Source organism: Simochromis diagramma, unplaced genomic scaffold (assembly GCF_900408965.1).
Source record: "Simochromis diagramma unplaced genomic scaffold, fSimDia1.1 OVJJ01000297.1, whole genome shotgun sequence".
Classification (NCBI taxonomy): Eukaryota; Metazoa; Chordata; class Actinopteri; order Cichliformes; family Cichlidae; genus Simochromis; species Simochromis diagramma.
Genome location: NW_024386796.1, coordinates 179,641 through 201,492, shown reverse-complemented (window position 1 = coordinate 201,492; position 21,852 = coordinate 179,641). Strand labels below are relative to the sequence as shown.

General features: G+C 48.7%; 2 protein-coding genes across 6 annotated transcripts in view; both read left to right on the top strand.

The window, feature by feature from the left end:
* mindy1 (MINDY lysine 48 deubiquitinase 1) overlaps positions 1-21,852 on the top strand; it is a 32,978-nt gene that overhangs the window by 8,502 nt on the left and 2,624 nt on the right. Inside the window, exons 1-11 of one of the 5 annotated variants that reach the window (XM_040024855.1) lie at positions 13,214-13,283; positions 14,524-14,922; positions 15,000-15,245; positions 15,397-15,569; positions 17,133-17,190; positions 17,482-17,546; positions 17,659-17,817; positions 20,753-20,855; positions 20,933-21,075; positions 21,310-21,504; positions 21,587-21,727. In XM_040024855.1, coding sequence (XP_039880789.1) covers positions 14,607-14,922; positions 15,000-15,245; positions 15,397-15,569; positions 17,133-17,190; positions 17,482-17,546; positions 17,659-17,817; positions 20,753-20,855; positions 20,933-21,075; positions 21,310-21,504; positions 21,587-21,727 — 1,599 coding nt within the window. In that variant the 5' untranslated portion in view covers positions 13,214-13,283; positions 14,524-14,606. Of the gene's footprint in view, positions 1-13,213; positions 13,284-13,306; positions 13,456-13,519; positions 13,884-13,975; positions 14,302-14,523; positions 14,923-14,999; positions 15,246-15,396; positions 15,570-17,132; positions 17,191-17,481; positions 17,547-17,658; positions 17,818-20,752; positions 20,856-20,932; positions 21,076-21,309; positions 21,505-21,586; positions 21,728-21,852 lie in introns of those variants that run through there. The other 4 variants (XM_040024854.1, XM_040024858.1, XM_040024856.1 and 1 more) reach the window with 4 other exon arrangements.
* LOC120729305 lies at positions 5,984-10,374 on the top strand. Its single transcript, XM_040024860.1, has 6 exons — positions 5,984-6,156; positions 8,862-9,007; positions 9,279-9,343; positions 9,833-9,994; positions 10,077-10,181; positions 10,268-10,374. Exons 1-6 carry the CDS (start codon positions 6,031-6,033, stop codon positions 10,306-10,308), a joined length of 645 nt encoding a protein of 214 aa, XP_039880794.1. The 5' UTR covers positions 5,984-6,030; the 3' UTR covers positions 10,309-10,374.

Here is a 21,852-nt window from a genome sequence, read left to right as displayed (position 1 = left end):
AATGTAGCCTATTTGCACCCTTGAAAAACCCGCAGCTAGCCGGGCCCCTGCAGTCGATGCAGCCAAAGGTAGTTAGCTCTTGTTAAAATGTATTTTTATTTCTATTTTTATGTTTTACCCTGAGGAATTTGGGGGGGGGGGGGTCTGCCAATAGACATTATCATGATAATGTACTGGATCTGAGGCTCACTACAAAAAACAACTCCAAAACTCTTTGTGTTAGGGAAAGTTGTCTCTCCCCTCTGTCTTACTCTCGCTACCTCTAAAGGGCAGACACCACCCTAGGATGGTTGCCACGGTGATGTGAGAAGCGACGTCTACACATAGGGGATGTCTGAAACGTGAGCCACATATCAGACCTAAATGCTTCCCCCCAACTTTTTGACCAATCACATTAACATTGTTTTACCACACACAATAAAAATGATTACTGTTGGCTGTGGCAGCCTGAGCCAGAGAGATGGAGCTCCATGGCGCCATGTAAAACTAATTTGCAATTCCAGGCGTTTTGATAATACGTTTTGAAAACGTACAATTTTAGCAGACCTAAAACAAACTAAAACACAGCAAAGAAACAACTTAAACATAAAAAAAATCACACAGAACAATACAGCATCCTCAACAGCACCAAAGAGTAAAACCGTGAAATGTTGATTTTTTTTAATGACAAAATTAATTTTATGTAAAACATGGCCTCCAAATCTGAGGCCATGGTTCTCAGCCGGAAAAGGGTGGAGTGCCCACTCCGGGTCGGGGATGAGTTCCTGCCCCAAGTGGAGGAGTTCAAGTATCTCGGGGTCTTGTTCGCGAGTGATGGGAGAAGGGAGCCGGAGATCGACAGACGGATTGGGGCTGCAGCTGCAGTAATGCGGACGCTGCACCGGTCCGTCGTGGTGAAGAGGGAGCTGAGTGTAAAAGCGAAGCTCTCAATTTACCGGTCGATCTACGTCCCTACCCTCACCTATGGCCACGAGCTGTGGGTAGTGACCGAAAGAACGAGATCGCGGATACAAGCGGCAGAAATGAGCTTCCTCCGAAGGGTGGCTGGCCTCTCCCTTAGAGATAGGGTGAGAAGTTCGGCCATCCGGGAGGGGCTCAGAGTAGAGCAGCTGCTGCTCCACATCGAAAGGAGCCAGCTGAGGTGGTTCGGGCATCTGACAAGGATCCCCCTTGGGCGCCTCCTGGGTGAGGTGTTCCAGGCATGTCCCACCGGGAGGAGGCCCCGGGGCAGACCCAGGACACGCTGGAGAGATTATATCTCTCGGCTGGCCTGGGAACGCCTTGGTGTTCTCCCAGATAAGCTGGAGGAGGTGGCTGGGGAGAGGTTTATCCTGGTCAAAAATGACTCCAAGGTTCCTCACAGTGTTACTGGAGGCCAAGGTAATGCCATCCAGAGTAAGAATCTGCTTAGATACCATATTTCTAATATTTTCAGGGCCGAGTACAAGGTTCAAGGTTCAAGGTTCTTTATTTGTCACATGCATAGTTATACAAGTATAACACACAGTGAAATGTAGCCTGACACGCTCCTCGACATGTGCAAAAATTGGGGGGGGGGGGGGGGGGGGGGGTGTAGAGGAAGAACATTATATATATATATACAGACATATAGTATATACACTGGGTGAATGTGCAGTAGTAGCAGCAAGCAGGTGAATTCTGTACATTAATATGAATAGACATCTGACTATTTTACAGGATAGACAATATAAACATATTTAAAATTAAAGGAATTGAAATGTACATTGTGCCTTGGTTTAGTGTCTGGAAGAGTCCTGTCTCAGTCAATTATAGATGATGTGAGAGGGCGGGTGTGTGTGTTTAGGGCACGGATGGCTTGGGGATAGAAGCTCCTCTTGAGTCTCTCTGTCCTTGCCCGGAAGATGCGGAACCTTCTACCAGATTGCAGAAGTTGGAACAGTTTGTTGCCAGGATGGGACGGGTCCTTCAGTATCTGCGCTGCTCTAGTCCGGCATCTCCTGGTGTAGGTGTCCTGAAGCGGGGGGAGAGCAATCCTGCAGCAGCGTTCTGCTGTACGGATCACTCTCTGGAGAGCTTTTTGGTCCTTCACACAGCTGTTCCCAAACCACGATGTCATGTTCTGTGTGAGGATGCTCTCCACAGCGCCTGTATAGAAAATCCTGAGGATCTTTGGAGAGACCCTGAACTTCCTCAGTTGTCGTAGGTGATACAGGCGCTGCCTAGCCTTTTTGGTCTGGACCTGAATGTGGGCAGCCCGTGTCAGGTCTGAGGAGATGTGGACACCAAGATACTTGAAGGACTGCACCCTCTCCACTGGAGCTCCATTGATGATGATGGGCTTGTAGTCTCTGTGCTGACCCCTTCTGAAGTCCACCACCAGCTCCTTGGTCTTGCTGACGTTCAGCTGGAGGTGGTTGTCCTGGCACCACGATGCCAGATTCTTCACTTCATTCATGTAGGCCGCCTCATCGTTGTTGGAGATGGCACCCAACACCACTGTGTCGTCAGCAAACTTCACAATGGTGTTGGAGCCATGGGTGGCCACACAGTCTGAAGTGTAGAGGGAGTAGAGCAGTGGCGAGAGGACACATCCCTGAGGTGCTCCTGTGTTGATGGTGATGCTGTTGGAGAAGCACCTGCCCACCCTCACCACCTGAGTTCTGCCAGTGAGGAAGTCCAACACCCATGCACACAGACGGCTGTTAAGTCCCAGATCCCTCAGCTTTGTGAACAGTCTGCAGGGCACTATTGTGTTAAACGCTGAACTGTAATCAACAAACAGCATTCGCACATAGTTACCCTGTTTCTTGTCCACGTGGCTGAGAGTGGTGTGTAGGACGTGGGCGATGGCATCCTCTGTGGATCTGTTGGATCTGTAGGCGAACTGCAGCGGATCTGTGGTGTCTGGGATGGCGGAGGAGATGATGTTCTTCAGCAGCCTCTCAAACACCTTCATTACTACCGAGGTCAGTGCAACTGGCCGGTAATCGTTCAGGGATGAGGGTTTGCTGTTCTTGGGCACAGGGATGATGGTGGATCTTTTGAAGCATGTGGGGACCACAGACTTCGCCAGGGACTCGTTGAAGATGTAAGTGAACACACCTGCTAGCTGGTCAGCACAGCAGCGCAGCAGACGGCCGGTGATGCCGTCTGACCCCGCCGCTTTCCTTGTGTTCACTCTCCTCAGTGCCGCTCGGACGTCATGCTCCGCGATGCTGGTCACCGGGCTCTCGCTGATGACGTCACTGTCCTCGGTAGTCAGGCGGTAGATAGCATTAGCCGCCTGGCTAACCTCGAAACGGGCGTAGAACTGATTCAGCTCGTTGGTGAATGCAGAGTCGGCGTTGATCGGCGCAGTGTCCCTGGCTTTGTAGTCCGTAATGGTGCGTAGTCCGTGCCACATACTCCGTGTGTCGCCCTGGTGGAAGCGGGACTCCACACGTTCCCGGTACCTGCGTTTGGCATCTCTCACCGCGCGCCGCACGCCGTATGAGGCCGCTTTGTAGGCGCTCATATCGCCAGTGGCGAGACCCGCGTTGTAGGAGGCGGTCCTGGCGTTTACTGCAGTGCGGATCGATCTGTCCATCCACGGTTTCTGGTTTGGGAATGTGGTGACTCTCGCAGTGGGGATAATCTCCTCCGCTAGCATATTGACGAAGCATACTGCTACTTCCGTAAACTCGTTGATGTCGACTGCGCATGCTCTGAACATGTCCCAGTCTACGTCGTTGAGTGCGTCCTGTAGCGTAGCTTCTGATTGGGCAGTCCACCGTTTTACCTCCCTCTTGGTCATGTCTTCCCTCCGTATGCTTTGTTTATACTGGGGAATGAGGAAGATGGCGTTGTGGTCAGACTTCCCAAAAGCCGGGTGTGAGACAGCTTTGTAGCCCTGCTTGTATGGCGTGTAGCAGTGATCCAAAATCCGATCCCCTCTCGTTGGACACGAGACATGCTGGTAAAAGTTTGGCATGACTTGTCTGAGGTTCGCTTTGTTATTAAAGTCTCCTGCTACAATGAGGGCTGCGCCCGGGTCCTTGTTTTGAAGCGAGCTCAGCACATCATGTAATTCGGACAAAGCCATACCTGTGTCCGCTTGGGGTGGGATGTAGACCGCCATGGCGATGACTGAGGTGAACTCACGGGGCAGATAGAAAGGGCGGCACTTAATGCTCAGGAACTCCAGATGTGGCGAGCAGCCGCTGGAGAGAGTAGAAATGCTCCTGGCATCACACCACTTTCTGTTTATCATGAAACACACTCCTCCACCTTTGGTTTTGTTCGACTCTGCCGTTCTGTCCGCGCGGAGCACAAAGAATGAATCCGACGGAGTTACGGCCTGGTCCGGCACGGTGGGGGTCAGCCATGTCTCCATGAAGCACAGAATGTTGCAGTGCCTCATGTCACGTTGGAAGGTGACCCTTGCTCTTAGGTCATCGAGCTTGTTCTCCATGGATTGTACATTGGCCAGTAGGATACTGGGCAGTGGTGCGCGATGCGCCTGCTGTCTCAGTCTGTCCCTAATACCAGCGCGTTTTCCCCGGCGCTTCTTTGTTCTGTGCCTCGAATGAGCGGCCCGTCCTTTGTTGTTCTCCGCGCCGCGTAGAATCTCTGGCGGCCAGGAAGGGTCAGGTTTAAAAGTGTCCAAGATTAGATGTGCAACCTTGGCACCGATGTTTACAAGTGATCCGCTGTCGTATACTATAAGACTAGAGGATTTTGGGATGTAAACCAGAGCAAAAAATAGGTAAAAAACAAGAAAAGTGGATAGTCGGAGCGGAGCGGTCAGGAAGGCGTCTGGACGTGGCCGCGCCATCTTACCTCAGTTTGATCTGAATTAAGAAGCAGAAAGTTAGCGGCCATCCAGGTCTTTATGTCTTTAAGACATTCCTTGTCATGAACCGAAGTTCCGTGCGCAAGCTGGACCCAGAAGCAGAACACACACACACCAGGGTAGGAGGGAATAAAGAAAGCAAATTTATTACAACTAAAGGTGTCCCGTGAGGGTAGCCGAAAAGACAACGTATGGAGCCAGAAAAAACCGAGGGGCTGGGGAGGTGAACTGCGCAGGGAACGCCGAGAGCGGGGCTGTGAGAAGCTGCAAAACAAAAAGAGAAACAGATTACTGGGGTGCGGAAAAAAGGCAGTATACGAGGGAAGGTGGAGTATACGTCTTACGGAGGTAGCCGGGCTGAGTGAACCAGAAGGGGGGGGGCCTCCAAAAGGGTCGAGACGGCGAGGCTGATAGTGCTTCCGGATCTCAGGCGGACAGGTGGACAGGCAGGTGGCTCGCAAAAACGCCGAGTTGTGATCTGAGTACACAGGGTAAAACAGAGTCAGTTCCAAAGGACAGTTTGTCATAAGGGGTTTTTTCCCGCAAGTGTACGTTACCGCTGAGAGGCGACTACGGACTGGCGTGGAGCAGCAGGTAGGGCAGGATTAAATAGTCCACCTGGTGATCGCCTGGGATGGGATGCAGGTGTAGAGTTAGCAGCCACGCCCGTGGGTGTGGGCATCCCAACAGCACCCCGGACGCCGGGCCGCGGACCATGACATTCCTGCAGTTTAACTCATTGGTGTGTGTTATCTGGCTTCATGGACAGCTAGAGCATTTAATGGGATCTAAAGCTGTTCATTGCACCTTCAACCAAGTGTTATGCATTAGGTAAAACCCGGACCATAAGTCATCTGGAGCAGTTTTACAAAATTCGGTAAATGTGATGCAGTCCTTCCTCAACATCATCATCATCACTGTCTCTGCTGTAGTCGCTGTGACTGACGATGGCAGCAGTGGTGGCAGAGTTCAGGCTGTGTTTAGTGGTATCCCGAGTACCAGTCTGAGTGTCCTTGATGGCTGCTTAAACAAACCCGAGCGAGATCGATACACAAACACAGAGGTTGTGAAATCACAGAAAGCCCAGAAACATCTGAACTGTGCGCAGAAAAACCTTTGTGTCCAAACAGTGTAAACCTGCAGGTTTGTCTCTCCTGCAGCTCGTATAAAAGCTGAGTGGCTCAGACTTGGTGACATGTCTGCAGACCATCAGCATTATGAATCTGTGGCTCAACTGTCGCTTCCATTTCCTGTTTGCAGCGCTGGTTCTCAGCAGCTCGGCTTTGACACCTGAGGAATGCAAACCGCTGGTGACGCCGCTGTCTATGGAAGACCTCTCTGTGGTAAGACTCCTCTGATTGCTGCCTAGGTCTGTGGGGTGGGCTGTAGAGTTAACAGGTGAACGTGGTGCTGAAGTCATTGTTTGCTGTGGAGGTTCAGACTGATTTACAGCTTCATCATTAAATAACTGCACCTTAGTTTCCACTACAGGATGGATAAAATACTTTGGTTATTAAACTGCCTAAAAATGTAGACTACACACTTTTATTTGCACTTTGAAGTGGCTGAGTGAAGCTGTTGGAGAATATTTGGTTTTCACTAACAATGTTTTTTCACCTGTCCCATTTGGTTCTTTTGCCATCAGAATTATTGTCTAAAGGCAAAGAAAGATGCCCAACGGATTTACTTTACCAAATGGACCATGCTGTATTGGTCTATTTGATTCACCTTTGCTTTTACTGTTTATTTTATTTTATTTTCACTTGCTACACACGGGACAGACTTGACTGGGGAAAGAAAAACAGCGGGGAAGAGGGACGGGGATAAAAAAACTAAAACCAACAAAATAAGCAGACAAAAAATACAAATATCAATCACCTGGTTCACCTGTTGAGAAAGAAAAAAGAGAAAACAAGCAAAGAAAAAGAGCAACATAATAAACAACATCATCGTGATGATCTATGTGAATATAACAGTAAATATGTCTGTGAAGGTTCTCAGTCATCCAGGTCATCGTAGTCTAAGGAGCTTCAAAGAAAAGCGTCTGGACTTCTTTAAGTTGCTCATCCAAGAAGCTTCTTCAGTTCTAAGGTCAAATGGTGGAGAATCCTAGGTTTAAACCTAGTGGGAGTTTCCCCCCACAGAGGGACAAAAGGACCCCCTGATGATCCTCTAATCACCTGATTAGTGGCTCAGGTGATTATCTGGGACTCTCCGCCATTTGACCTTAGAACTGAAGAAGCTTCTCAGATGAGAGGTGAAACGTCTTCAAGCAACTTAAAGAAGTCCAGACGCTTTTCTTTGCTAGCTTCTTTGATAACAGTAAATACTAAATATTGAATATTTAGGGGCGACCGTGGCTCAGGGGGTTGGGTAGCTCATCTGTAACCGGAAGGTTCGATCCCCGGGCTCTCTGTCCTGGTCGTTGTGTCCTTGGGCAAGACACTTTACCTACCACCTACTGGTGTTGTCCAGAGGGGTCGATGGCGCGATATGGCAGCTTCGCCTCTGTCAGTCTGCCCCAGGGCAGCTGTGGCTGCAACTGTGGCTGCCTCCACCAGTGTGTGAATGTGAGAGTGAATGAATAGTGGAATTGTAAAGCACTTTGAGGGTCTCGAAAAGCGCTGTATAAATGCAATCCATTATTATTATTATTATTATTATCATTATTTTATTGTGCAGCATGTAGGATCGACAGCGCACAGTGTGCTTTGAGGTAGGAGCCAAAAAGGGTGTAGTTTGTGTGTGTGAGCACCTGTGTGTACACCTGTGAGCATGGACGCGCTTGTTTTTAAAAGGTTCCTTCATGTAATGATCTGCTAGAGGGTGTGGGGGGACCACAGCCCCGTCCTCCAGGGCATGAAGCAGGTATGGAGGAGATCAAGACTCCAGACATCCAGAGGCCCCAAGAGCAAAGGAGACCAAGGAAGACCAACAGAGGGGCAGCCGTGCCACTTTCCCAGAAAGAGCTGAGGAGAGTCCCAGATGAGGGGTCACTCAGCAGCCGCGGAGCAGAAGCCAGGGGGGGTTGCAGTGACGTGCCCCCCAATCGGACGGCCAACTCCTCCTCCTAGCCCCCCCGCCCCAACAGGCAGCAGAGAACAGGGGTGAGAGAAGACTCCAAACCTCCCTCCACCCGCTCATTGTAGTGTTGATGCATGTGTGTTCTAAGGTGCATTTAAAACCCAGGAGGGCATGGAGCTACCTGCCAGAGAGCAGCAGGTAAGCGCACAGCCCCTCCTGATAGCCCTCAGTGTCTACATGTATTTAAAATTGAGAGGTGGGCAACGACGCCAGGGGTGAGGTGTACACCCTGATGGTCTTCTGGATGCCGTGTAGCGTGCCCACCCCCAAGATCGTACATGTATGTGTTATGAGAGTGTGAGTAATGTGAATGTCTAAGTTGTGGGATAAAATTGAGGCTCCACAAAAATGGAGCTCAGCATTGTTAATTTCATGTTTCCTGAGTGACTGAAGCACATTTGAAATAACAGAAGTCGAGCCTTAAAACCCCAAAAATGTGACTTGTATCAAAAGGCTAAAGGTAAAATTACATAAAATCCACCCATCCATTCTCTTCCACTTCCATTATAAGTCAGGGTCGCAGGGAGACTGACATCTATCTCCATTATCACAGGAAGCAGGCACACCTGGACAGGTGTCCAGCCTGTGGCAGGGCTAACACAGAAGTGTGTGGAAGGAGAAAACATGCAAACAGGAAGGACCCAGCCAAATGGGAGATTCCAGATCTCCTTGCTGTGAGGACACAGTGCTAACCACTGTGTGCAGACAGCGCCCTCTCCTGTCTTATTTAGTTATTGTCAGTAATAGTGATTGTCGATTGATTATTATTATTGTTGATTATGATTAGTGACTTATTGACTGGTCAGTGAGATTCAAACAGGGATCTGTTTTCTTCAGGTGTGACAGCTTCCTGTTGGGTCAGGAAGAACAGGATACGAAGCGCTGTCATGTTTTTGGTTTATTTAATAAAACTCGTGTAGCAGGCAGCGTGTCAGCTGACTAGGCCACTTCCTTGTCTGTGCAGATATATGGCAGGGTGAACTTCCTGGTGGGCTACACCAGTCACGACGTCTACAAAGCTTTCCTGAACCTGACCGACAGCTCCTGGGTGAAGATCAGCGCCTCACCAGTGCGCTCTGGGGAGGTCGTCATGTTGCAGGAAAACAGGATGTGAGCTCATCACATGCATCAACATCTGTTACCATTAAGCCCATCCATCCTGCACCAGAGGGTAACAGGGGACAGCAGAGGGCAGCAGACGGTAACAACACAACAGGGGGCAGCAGGGGGTAATAAGAGGCAACAGAGGGAAGCAAATAGTAACGGGGCATAACAGAGGTCAGCAGGGGGCAGCAGGGGGCAGCAGGCAACAGACAGTAACTGAGGGCAAGAAAGTTTCTGAAGTGGGCGTGAGTTTATTCTTTCTCTCTGATGTTCTCAGGAATGGAACCTGCATGACTTCAACGACGAACGTAACCTTTGAAGGAAACACTGCCACGGTGGAAAGTACGCAACCCACTCGACCTGACACACTACAGAGAAGTTCCAACATAAAAGCTGCAAAGTTTGGATGATTCTTTTTCCTGTTCTGTCTCATTTTAGATTAACTTTTCATTTGTTTCCAGTAATATTGTTTCTTCCATCACTCATATTTTCTCTGAAATCGGTTAATTCAAACAGCTTGATATTTTTCTGTTCTTTTTTCTTCTATTTAAGGTCATTCTAGGGGATTTTTAGCTGCTTTTTTTTTTTTTTAGATGATTGTACATTCATCCCCAGGTTTTTGTGTCATTTTCCTGCATATCTTCTAAGTTATTTTCAGTTAAACTCTTTGTGTCTGATTTAATTGTGCCTTTTAATATTAGATTGTGTATTTGTCTCTTGTAAATTGATCTCTGGCGTTTTCCTACGTGAGCTTTTCTGTCCTCGAGGTGCAGTTGGACTTCCTGTTTCAGAAGATCATGTTGTTATTACATGAAATGTTTCTGTTCCCAGTGGCCAACTCCACGTCTTCATTCTACTTGCTGCCGAGCTGTGACGGCTGCCTCGTCTTCGTGATAAACAGCACGGCTAGAAACACCAAACATCTGCTTAAATTACTGAAGATCGATATAGATGCCAGCGATGAGTTCGTTGCTCATTCCGTTTATCTTCTGGGTAGGATGAAAATTAGCCACAGAAGTTAAAATTCTCATTTAAAATCCAAAATGTTCATCCGTTTGAGTGTTTTTGTTTGCAGGCAAAGAGTCAACCCTGAAGGAGCCGGAGCTGGAACACTTCAAGCAGCAGGCAACATGCTTGGGCTTCTCCGGAGACCCGGACTTCATCTACAACCCAGAGAAAAGTGCTTCACTTTAACTGTTTGCACCAGAATCTGAGAAATCAGTCTGAGGTGAATCAGGTGATGCGACTGTCTGTTTCTCTCTGCAGGTTTCTGTGCTGAAGGTGAAGGTATCAAGATTCCCAATTAGAGAAACCACCTACCATCAGAAACCAAGACTTCACCTGAGAAAGTAAAGAGATCAAAAACATAAAAAGTGTGTCTGCATCTTTTATTCTGGGCTTTTTAATGTAACATGGTTTAAAACCAAAGGTCTGCAGACTGCGATTACAAACACTGGTTTCTGCAGACGAGCAAACAGAAGCGATCACTGAAGAGCTGTAATCATGGCCTCAGTCTTGGCACAGAGGCTATTTTTGGTGAAGCAGCCTTTCCAGGGCTGAGTGACACTTGCTTGGGATTACAGCAATGACTCTAATATCGCTAAACAGTGCAGAATCGCTGCTTTCACAAACTGTTCAAAAGTTATAGTAATTTTAAAAAGTGTTGTAAAAACCTTTGGCCAGCAGCGTGTTAGGGGTTAAAGTGTTAAGTAAGGGAATTGCCTTAGCATGGTTAAACACAGGACAGAGGAAGGTACGAACTCTAGCGAGGGTTTCATTTTAACATTATACCAACTAAGTCATTAAGTGTAACTGGATAATGAGGAAATGACTCAAGGACCGTCTTCATAAGGGAGGGACCTAAGGAGGATATCAACCCATCGCCTTGCAGTGTTGGGAAGGTTACTTTTAAAATGTATTCCACTACAGATTACAGATTACATGCCCCAAAATGTATTTTGCAACGTATTCCGTTACGTTACTCAATGAGAGTAACGTATCCTGATTACTTTGGATTACTTAATATATTATCATGCTGTTTACAGCTACATGAATGTGATTTATTACTATTACTGAAGGCTACTCTCCACACCAACACCAGCTAGATTCAAATCTTAATATAAATGAGTAACAGTAGGTGGACATTAGGTAAGGCTGCACTTTTTGCAGCGATCTCGTATAGAAAACTATTCAGCGCGTATATAAAACAGGTCCGCGGCTCCGAAGCGTAGTAAAGGGACCTCTGGCTAATACGTTGGGTTCGTGTCGGGCTCGTAGCTGAAAACTAGCTTTACTTTGTTGTCTGGGTCAAGTTTGCTAGCGAGACACAGAGAGAGGCGTTGAAAGGCTGCTGCAACGGAGCTTATTGTTTCAGAGGAAAACATGAACACAGCGTACAGTCGAGTCTTAATAGCTTACTTACAGCTGGGCTCATCAGGCACTCTTCTTGGCTGCAGTGGTTATTATTATATTTACATGCTTCCAGCTCCCGTTTCTGCTCCGTGACAGCTCGTACTTTTCCTTTTTCTCCTCCCTCGCTCACAGACACATAACAGGTACAGCAGTCCATCCTCCCTGCAGCACGGACTACACTGCCCATCAGGCTACAGGCTTTAGGGCGATGCCTGTCACACTCTGCCTGTTGCCTTCATATTAAATCATTTAAAAAAATATTTCTTCACGTCATTATGAGACGCGAGATTGAAACAAGGGCATTTGAGCCTCTTAATGCGTGTTTTGTTTGGGTTTCCAACAGCGTGGAATTACCAAACATAGAGAGGGCATAGCCGAACATATGAAACAGGAAGTACCGCAGTGTAATCCATTTATTTCAACAAAGTAACTGTATTCTGAATACCACCTTTTTAAACGGTAACTGTAACGAATATAGTTACTCATATTTTGTATTTTAAATACGTAACGGCGGTACATGTACTCCGTTACTCCCCAACACTGTCGCCTTGTTAACAAAATGCTTAACATGACATTAACATGACTTTACAGTCAGAGGCCGTCAGTGTATGCGCAGGTCGAACTGGCGACCTTCCGGTTACAAAATGAGCTTCACAACCCCCTGAATTATGGATAATTGAAACATTGGTGTTCATCTGAACAACAAACTGGACTGGACTCATAACTCAGACGCCCTCTACAGGAAAGGGCAGAGCAGGCTGTACCTGCTGCAGAGATTCAGGTCGTTTGGAGTGGAGGGCCCACTCCTGAAGACCTTCTATGACTCTGTGGTGGCCTCAGCCATCTTCTATGGTGTGGCCTCTGGACCCAGTGGAGGTGGTGAGTGACAGGAGAATGGTGGCTAAGCTGTCATCCCTGTTGGACAACATCTCCCACCCCATGCAGGAGACTCTGACAGCACTGAGCAGCTCCTTCAGTGGGAGACTGCGGCACCCACGGTGTGGGACGGAGAGATTTCGCAGGTCTTTCCTCCCCACTGCTGTCAGACTCCACAACAAAGACTTTTGCAGCTGATCAAACATACTAACCCACACATGTGCAATAAGACTGCTATATGTGCAATTCTTGTGCAATTCTTCTTCTGACGAAGTTGTATTTTTGTATTTTACTCAGTTGTATATAGTATTTGTATTTCTATTTTATTCTATTGTATATATTATTCTATTCTATTTTATTCTATTGTGTATATATTATTCTATTCTATTTTATTCTATTGTATATAGTATTTTATTTTATTCTATTGTATTTTATTGCATTCCAGTGTTTTCTAATTTCTGCTACATAACTTTGCACTTTTGCTGTAACAAAACAAATTTCCCACCCGTGGGACTAATAAAGGTCATCTTATCTTATCTTATCTTATAATATATTTACCCTTTGTTGTTTGTTTTTGTTTATCTAAAGGGCAGCATTTCACTCAACTTTGCATGTTAGACATGTGTACACATCTATGTCACTGTCAACATTCATTATCTCTGTTTTATGTGGTTATATTGTTACTGTAATCACTCCTTCTGGCAATTCATTGTATCCATTGAATTTATGCAGCTCTAGTTGCCATTTTTGTATATGTACTTGAAATAATAAACAAATTCTAATAAAACAAAACAGAACACTTTCACGTCTGGTTGGTTGGATTGGAGGCGGAGTCAACTGGATAGACTCTCCCTGCCCAGTTTTCGGTCCACCTCGGCTCGATTCGTGAAGCCTGGGTAATGGAGGCGGGGTTTGTACGAAAACAGTCAAAGGTGAGCGCACCGCCCGCCCATGTTACCGTGGTCCACAAATGTAACGCACTCTGTGGAATAAGGTGAGAGAGCGAAGGTGAGACCGGACGTGACGTATACCGAGTAGAAGTTGCTCTGTCAGGAGGGTACGACGCGAGTTGAAGCTGTGAAAACGTCACATTTTGTTTGTAACGTTTTATTTTCTTCATGTTTCTGATTGGCCGAACCCGACAGCGCGTGCCCGCGGGCTGAGAGGTGAGTGCGCCGCTGTGGCTGTGAATGCTGCCCCGCTCAGAGACCAAAAAGGACATAAAGTTAAAAAAGTCTTATCGCGTTTGGCTGTCAGTGCCAGCTAGCTTATGCTAAGCTAACGCGGTGTGTAACATCTGTACGGTTCGTGTTGAAGCGACTTCCCGCTCCGCTCGGAGTTCCGCTTGTTTGGTTTCTCTGCGTTTCTTCCCGGGCCCTCACGAGCTGCTGCGCGTGAACATTAATGACAATTTTACGACAGAAAAAGTTCACAGCTAGCCAGTTGGCTAACAGGCAGCGTAGGCTGCTGAAGCTTAGCGGATGTGGACGGACGGTGGGCGGGACCTATGAACCTGGCGGAGAGGAATGTAAACAGGTAGCACGCGCGTTCATCTGCCAGCGTCAGCGTTCTCCGCGGATCCGCGCCGGACCCGGTAAGCTGACCGGTTTTCGGGAGGGAGGAGGAGGGCACGGGCCCGGATGTCGGGGTTAACCCCGACATCCGGGGTTAACCGGCCGCTCCGCAAGACCGGGGTCAGCTGAGGCTGCCACCCGTGTGTGTGCGAACGTAGGTCACCGCTGAACTCTTCTCACCTAATTGAGGAGCATCATGGGAAACAACTTTCCTTCACGTCGATCTTGGGAGTGAAGCAGCCGCCCCCCCAGTACAGGTCACCTGTAAGGCTCGGAGCTCAGGTGTACAGCAGCGGTCCAGGTGTCGGTCTGCGTTCTCAGCCACACCCCTGCTTCTCTCACGGTCACAGCTGTACCCCACAGCTTGGGGGGAGCTGCTTTCGTTCAAACAGCTGAGGGTGGATGTGCAGTGTTGACCGTCAAGTGAAGAGTGTGCAGGTGTTTATCGGAGTTTACAGCTGTGAGGCACACACAATGTTTCTGTGATGTCACAGATCTGAGAAATTAGTGGATGGAGGTGACGCTGCACCGTCACTCGGAATCCATCTTTAAATCAGCCTCATGGCTGCACACAGCTCTGAGCTAACTCCACAACTCAGACACACACACACACACACACACGTGTGTTTGTTGACTTCTTCTTCTGTGTTTCCTCCTCAGGTGTGACTGATGTCAGAGGGCCGTGCTGCGTCTCTTCTCTGCTCAGATTTCCTGCAGCCATGGTTGCTCTCAGGTAGCTGATCATGGAGGAGTCCAGGGAGCAGCCTGCCGCCATCGCTGACCTGGAGATGAAATGCGATTCAGAGGAGCCCACTGTCAGCTCACAGACTTTCTCCAACGAATGCACCTTAGGCCTGACACCAGCGCACCTCAGAGCTGACATCCCCAACACAAGTGGCGGCGCCGCTGACAGCCCTGCGCTCGCCAAGGTCCCGATGGAGGAGGAGGAAGAGGCCACACCCACGCCACCAGAATCATCGCCAAGTCCATCATCTGAAAACATGACTCTAACAATCGCCACCACCACAGAGGAACCCACGGAGGCTGGGGCAGGACCAGGTAGAGGAGGAGACATGGGTGAAGGGCAGGGCCTAAGATGCTCAGAGGATCCCTCATGGTGCTTCTATTGTCCGCAGGTCTGGACGTGGAGGAAAGCTCCTCGGTGGCAACAGCGGGTGGCTCAGACGACCAGCTGGAGTCCACGGACTCAGCATCATTCTCCATCCCCAGCTTGGAGCTGTCGGATGGGGTCGTGACAACAGGAAACTCCCTGGACGTGGAGGACGGCCTGTCGTCGTCGTACTCGGCGCTGGGTGCGGAGGGCTGCTCGCCATCCACCGAGGTCCCGAGTCTGCAGGACGAGGCGGCGCTGGAAGCTGCCGGTGAGGCGTCCATGTTACTGAAACTGTGCTCAGCCTGGTGCCTGACTGCACTTCTTCTTCTCTGGGTTTATTTTGGGATGACACCTTAGTACTCCAAATAAATGTAACTTTGTTTAGCTGAGTGTGACTGCAGTTCTCCCCCTCTCCACAGGGGGTGCTGCTGCTCCTCCTGCTGTGGCACCGGAGCCTGGGCCCTCCATGCCCGCGTATTACCTGGTGAAGTGGATCACCTGGAAGGAGAAGAAGACACCCATCATCACCCAGAGTGAGAACGGACCCTGCCCCCTGCTGGCCATCATGAACACGCTGTTCCTGCGCTGGAAGGTGAGAATCACCATCATTTAAAGGGCGGAGCGGCAGGTGGATGTTCATCTCCACCCAGCTGCAGCACACAAATCTAAAGACAACAAGTTGCACTACACAGGTACGCAAACACCTGCCTGAGAACCTTCAGGAAGTCAGGGCAGGTGTTTCCTGTCTGCGTCGTCATGGTAACATAAGAACCTGGAGGTGCATGTTACGTGTTCCAGCTGTTTGGAAGGGCAGGGCTCAGAGCTCCCAGGTTCCAGTCGGTCTGAGCTCGTTGTTGTCATCGCGGTTTGTCCTCCATTTTTACGCAAACGCTCAGACTTGCGCCGAAGACCGGGAAAGGTTCAAGTCAGATTTCTAGCAGCTGAAAGGTGGCTTTGGTTCCCAGGGAAGCTGGCCTCGTTAGAAGGCATGGGAGAACCCTTTCCTAGTAGTTCAGGTCCTTGAAATTGTTTTTACTGCGCAAAAGGACGCGAACGCGATGCTAAAGTTCAAGCACAAGTTCAGCTCTGTGCCCACATCTGCACAGAGAGCATGCTAACGTTAAGCTAGTCAGACAATATGCTAACGCTAAGCCAGCCAAGAACAAGAGTGATGCTAAAGCTCAGTGTATGCAGACCAGAGCCTAGCAGCTAGCGCCTGAACTTCAACAGGTAACAAGCTGTCACATCATCCTGGTGCAACATCTGCGAGGAGCTCGTCCTGGTACTGTGACAGCAGGCGTGGGACGTAAGAAGAATTTAGCAGTTCTGATTCCATTATCAATAGAATCTATACTTATTGATCAGATTCGTTATCGAGTCTCAACAAACAAACATGTGGCCCACAGCATGAAATTAATCTGCATGAAGGTCTTAGATGTGCTGCTTAGTGATGACGGTCACCCTCAAAGCGGAGAATCGATAACGAATCTGATCAGTAAGTATAGATTCTACCGATAATGGATAGTTCCCATGCGCGCTGTCACAGTACCAGGATGAGCTCCTCGAAGATGTTGGACCGGGCTGTTGTGACAGTTCGCCCCGAAGACGGCGGTGGCGGCATTAAATCACAAAGCCTTTGACTTTTCGTTGGAAGGGTGTGTCTGCGGCGCTGCAGTGCATGAAGCTCTTATAAGTGTTCTCCCAGACTTCCCGTGCTTGGTGGGATCTACACCTGGATGCATCTAGAATAGTCAATAACACTCACAGCGCCCCCTAGTGGCAACAGGAAGTTAACTGTTAGAACCATGTGGTGTACGTGAATCCGGTGCTGTGGGTTCACCTGTGCTTCGCCTGTGGCGGCCGCTGGCCTCAGGTGATTGAGCAGCTAATGGGACACTTTGGATGAACCGTTATGTAGACCGTGGTTTCAGATGTTCCTCTGAGAACCAATCAGAGCACTCTAAAATGATGTAACTGTGCAGACGTCTGTGTCGTCGTAAACAGCTTTGATCTTTTTTAGTGAGGGACAGAAGAGGAGACACCGGCGCTCACACTTGATAAAGTTTATAAATGAACTGACCTGTAACTGTGTGTGTGTGTGTGTGTGTGTGTGTGTGTGTGTGTGTGTGTGTGTGTGTGTGCGCGCGCGCTGCAGGCCAAGCTTCCTGCTCAGACTGAGGTGGTCACCACCGAGGACCTGATGGCTCACCTGGGTAAGAGCGACTGTGGGTAATGTATCAAACGTATCGATGATGAAATTAAACGTGCCGGGCAGCACGAGCAGGAGGCGGGGCGCTCGCTCGTAAACGTGGACGGTCCACGTTAAGTAGACGATGAGTTCGCTCCTGGCACAGCTGTCGAGAATGAAACTGTCCGCGGAGGTCACATGGTACACGGTCTGCAACACGTAGGGTTAAACCAGGATTCTCACCTGTGAGTGTTTGAGCTGGTCAGGTCGTGGCGGGCTGTCCTACTGACGATGTTCCTGTGTGTGCGTTGTTCAGGAGAGTGTGTGCTGTCCGTCACTCCCAGACAGAAGGCCGACGGCATGGAGCTCAACTTCCAGCAGGTACAAGGAAGCACACGGACATGCTGGTTCTGGATCTCAGCGTCCCATACACGCTTTCAATTAGCACGCCGTTTTGGGGAGGAGACCATAACGTGGGCGTGTGTGTTTGCAGAACATGAGCGACGCCATGGCGGTCCTCCCAAAGCTGTCTACAGGGCTGGACGTCAACGTGCGTTTCACCGGCGTCACGGACTTTGAATACACGCCCGAGTGCATCGTGTTCGACCTGCTGGACATCCCGCTGTACCACGGCTGGCTGGTCGACCCTCAGGTGTGTGTGTGTGTGAGCGTAAACGCAGGACTGTCCAGGTCCTTAACGAGGTTTTAACAATGTAAGGTCAGCGGTTTGACCCCCAACTCTTCCAGTCTGCTTGTTGAAGTACTCTTGAGCAAGGGATCAAACCCCGGAGTTTCTCCCGAACCTGTGTGAGCTCTGGATAAAATGCTCTGTATGATGAAGCAGGTGATTGGCTCGTTCAGCCAATCCCAATGGGTACCGTCAGCTGATTGGCTGATAGAGCTGCAGATGAAGCAAGAAAATTAATAAAATGTTCTGACATTAAATTATCAACACAATAGACAAAGATATCAGGATGTTTAGAAAACAGAATATTTATAGAATGAAAGAAAATATGAACAAATGAAGGAAAGTATTAATAAACATGGATATTAATAAACTGTCTGGAAAAAGTGTTGCGGCCTCAGCTGGGCCTCCTGGAGTTGCCTGTGTGGGCGTGTCCTAGCGTCTTCATGTCTTAGGTGACAGCTGACTGCTTCTATTAGTAACTGAACTAAAAGAGACGGACGAGCCGCTATCAACATTTAAAGAAGCAGAACAAAACTCAAGCGTTGGTCAGTAAACTGAAAAGTCAAAAAGGGATTAGTGACCGAACACAGTCCTCTCCACCAAGCAGGAGCAAACAATCACAAAACACAGCTCACTACCTGCAACCACTAACATGGCTCTCTGGCACCAGAGCGCACCTGAAATACTTTTAATTGCTGAAAGGAGTGAGCTGTTCAAAAGGTGGCAGCTGAGGCAGGAGAGACGGTAGGACACGCCCACACAGGCAACGCTTGGGCCGTAACAAAAGTCAAGTGTTGGTCGGTGCCAGACTTACTAGTTGTTTAACCTAGTTGTTAAAATGTTAATTGATTCCTGATGCTGATAAAACATCATCTTAAATGTTATGCAGCTATCTGCCACCAGACGGCGCATCGTTGATTACACACCTGTTAATCTCATCTCTTTGTTAGAATAAGATCGTAGTTACAAACAGCGGTTCTCCGTCAGGAGGACGGGCTCTGCCTTAGGAGAGAGTTCAGTCGTTATGAGGGGTTCAGAGCAGAGCCACTAGTCCTCCACATCACAAGGAGGCAGCTAAGGCTGTCGCCTCCTGGGCACTGTGTTCCTGCCAGGCATGTCGTACCGGGAAGAGGCCCGGGCTTGGACCCGGGACACGTTGGAGAGATTACATCTCGGCTGGCCTGGGAATGTCTCACGTGTCCCCGGATAAGCTGGGGGTGGCGTGGAGAGGGAGGGCCCTGCTTCCCTGCTGCTGCCCCCACGACCCAACTTCAGATGAGCGGAAAAAAACGGATGTGTAATTTATTTTCTTATTTTTAGATTTGAACTAGGGCTGGGCGATATGGTCTAAAATTCATATCGCGATATAATTTGAAGCACATACGGTAACGATATATATCGCGATATATTCTTTTCTTCTGTATAATGTATTTTCCACACTATAAAGCACACTTAAAATCCTTTAATTTTCTCAAAAATCGAGAGTGTGCCTTATGTATGAATTCTGGTTGTGCTTACTGACCTCGAACCGATTTTGGCTGCAGAAATCTGTTAAAAATGTTTTAGTACAACTTTGGTAAGCCGCACTGCTTGATGGATCGTCAGAGCATTACGGCTGCCGTAGTGAGGAGCTTCACGGAGTAATCTGGGTCCTAAACTCCGTCCCTTCAGGTCCCAAAGTCAAACGAACACTAAGAGTTAAAAACGGTCTAAATTCTTTCATCTTTAATTAAATCATCAGCGTTGCTGCTTTACCAGGTGTAACAATTAAGTTTAACATCCAGGCATCCATGAAAACAGAAGTTATTAAATTCAACGGAGTTGCGAGCTAACTTCCTGTTAACTTCTTAGTTTCCACCCAAACATGACATGGCATGTTGTGACTGAGAGATTTTTGAAACTAATTCAAACGTACAGCTCTGCTATCACTTCCAACATAAATGAAGACAGAAAACTAAACAGCAGTGGCGTTTGCAGGGTTACTGAAGTTGGACTACCTGGTATATAATGTTGTGCTACGTGATTGCTAGCGACACAGCTATGTTAGCATAACATTAGCACAGTGAAGCTGCAGGATGAACGCCAACTTTTTTTCCACTCGATAAAGGTTAACGTGAGGGATTCTGGTGGTCAGGGACAAATGCAATCGCATCGCAGGATGCTGTACACGGGCCAAACTTCAGTCAGGAGAACAACTGAGATTATTCATCCACAATACGAGGTTAGTCATTAATATACTGCAACAACATGGGAACAGAGCAGCTGTGAGAGAATTCAACATTTATGAATCAATGTTACAGAAGTGGAGGAAGCGCAGTTTTTGGCTTTCCCCACATTTCAACAGTGCTTCATCTCCTTACTGTGACTGTCGCCCGGCATAATTTGCAGATGATAATGGTTGTAGCCGCTGTGATGCTTTCGACCAAAACAGGCGCAGCTTGATGACATCATCAACATGCGCTATCGCAGTAGAATGGTATAGTCAAAATCTCTATCGTTGGCCAAATTTATATCGTTTCTATCGTATATCGTTTCTATCGCCCACCCCTAGTTTGAACTGAAGTGGCTGTCAAGCGTGCGTCATTCATATTGCACGGAACAGTGCGACACACTTTTAGTTTAGCGGACGTTAATCTGTCATATTTGAGTAACACGTGAACATCTTTTGTAGTAACATGTTTTCATATCATAGTTAACATCAGTTTAAGTGTTTCTCTCCTTCATTGTCTGTCTGGAGTGTGACGTGTAATGTTGATGATGCTGCACAGTGAAGTGGCATGATTGCAGGTTTTTAATGTCCATGTGGGATTTTTATTTTTTGTCACATGGCGTGATCAGTCAGACTCTCTGTGGCCGCCCACAGGACAGAATGATGTAAAATTCCTGATTGTGTGTTCAGAGTCCAGAGATGGTGGCTGCTGTGGGCAAACTGAGCTACAACCAACTGGTGGAGAAAATCATTGACTACAAACACTCTGCAGAAAGCAGCCGAGTCAGTGAAGGTAACGTGTTTGTGCACAGTACCCAATATGTACACAATGGCCCGAACATAATAATTGTGCACGTCTGTGCCGGGCAGGCCTGGTGGCGGAGCAGTTTCTGGAGTCGACGGCGACTCAGCTGTCGTATCACGGCCTGTGTGAGCTCAACGCGACGGCCAGAGAGGGCGAAATCTCAGTGTTCTTCAGGAACAACCACTTCAGTACCATGATCAAACACAAGGTGGGGTTACACACACTTCAGTACCATGACCAGACACAAGGTGGGGCTGTACACACTGCAGTACCATGACCAGACACAAGGTGGGGCTGTACACACTTCAGTACCATGACCAGACACAAGGTGGGGCTGTACACACTTCAGTACCATGACCAGACACAAGGTGGGGCTGTACACACTGCAGTACCATGACCAGACACAAGGTGGGGCTGTTAATGCACTTGTCTCCTCTCTCAGGGGCACCTGTACCTGCTGGTGACGGATCAAGGCTTCCTGCAGGAGGAGTCTGTGGTCTGGGAGTCGCTTCATAACGTCGAGGGTGATGGAAACTTCTGCGACTCCGATTTCCGGCTGTGTCATCCTCCTCAGAGAGCTCCACCCACCCCCCACCTGCCACCCAGCGCCCAGGAGCAGCAGCGGCAAATTGACCAGGTGAGCTCACCAGGTAATATCATTGCCACCGAGCACTTTGGCCCGTTAGCACGTCTCTGATGGGTGTTGTTGTGGGTGTCAGGACTACCTTGTGGCAGTGTCCCTGCAGCAGCAGCAGGGCGGGGCCCCAGGGCCCCTCAGTGACCTGGAGTTGGCCCGGCAGCTCCAGCAGGAGGAATATCAGCAACAGCAGCAACTCCAGCAACAGGGTTCAGTGCAGCAGGTAAGCTCACCTGGAGACAAGCCGGCAGACTGTGGGCAGCACTTGTAGGCCCCTGCTATCACACCTTAATCCAAAATCAGGTCTCAAACAGGACACACTGAATCATTGGTGTGGAACCTGAAGCT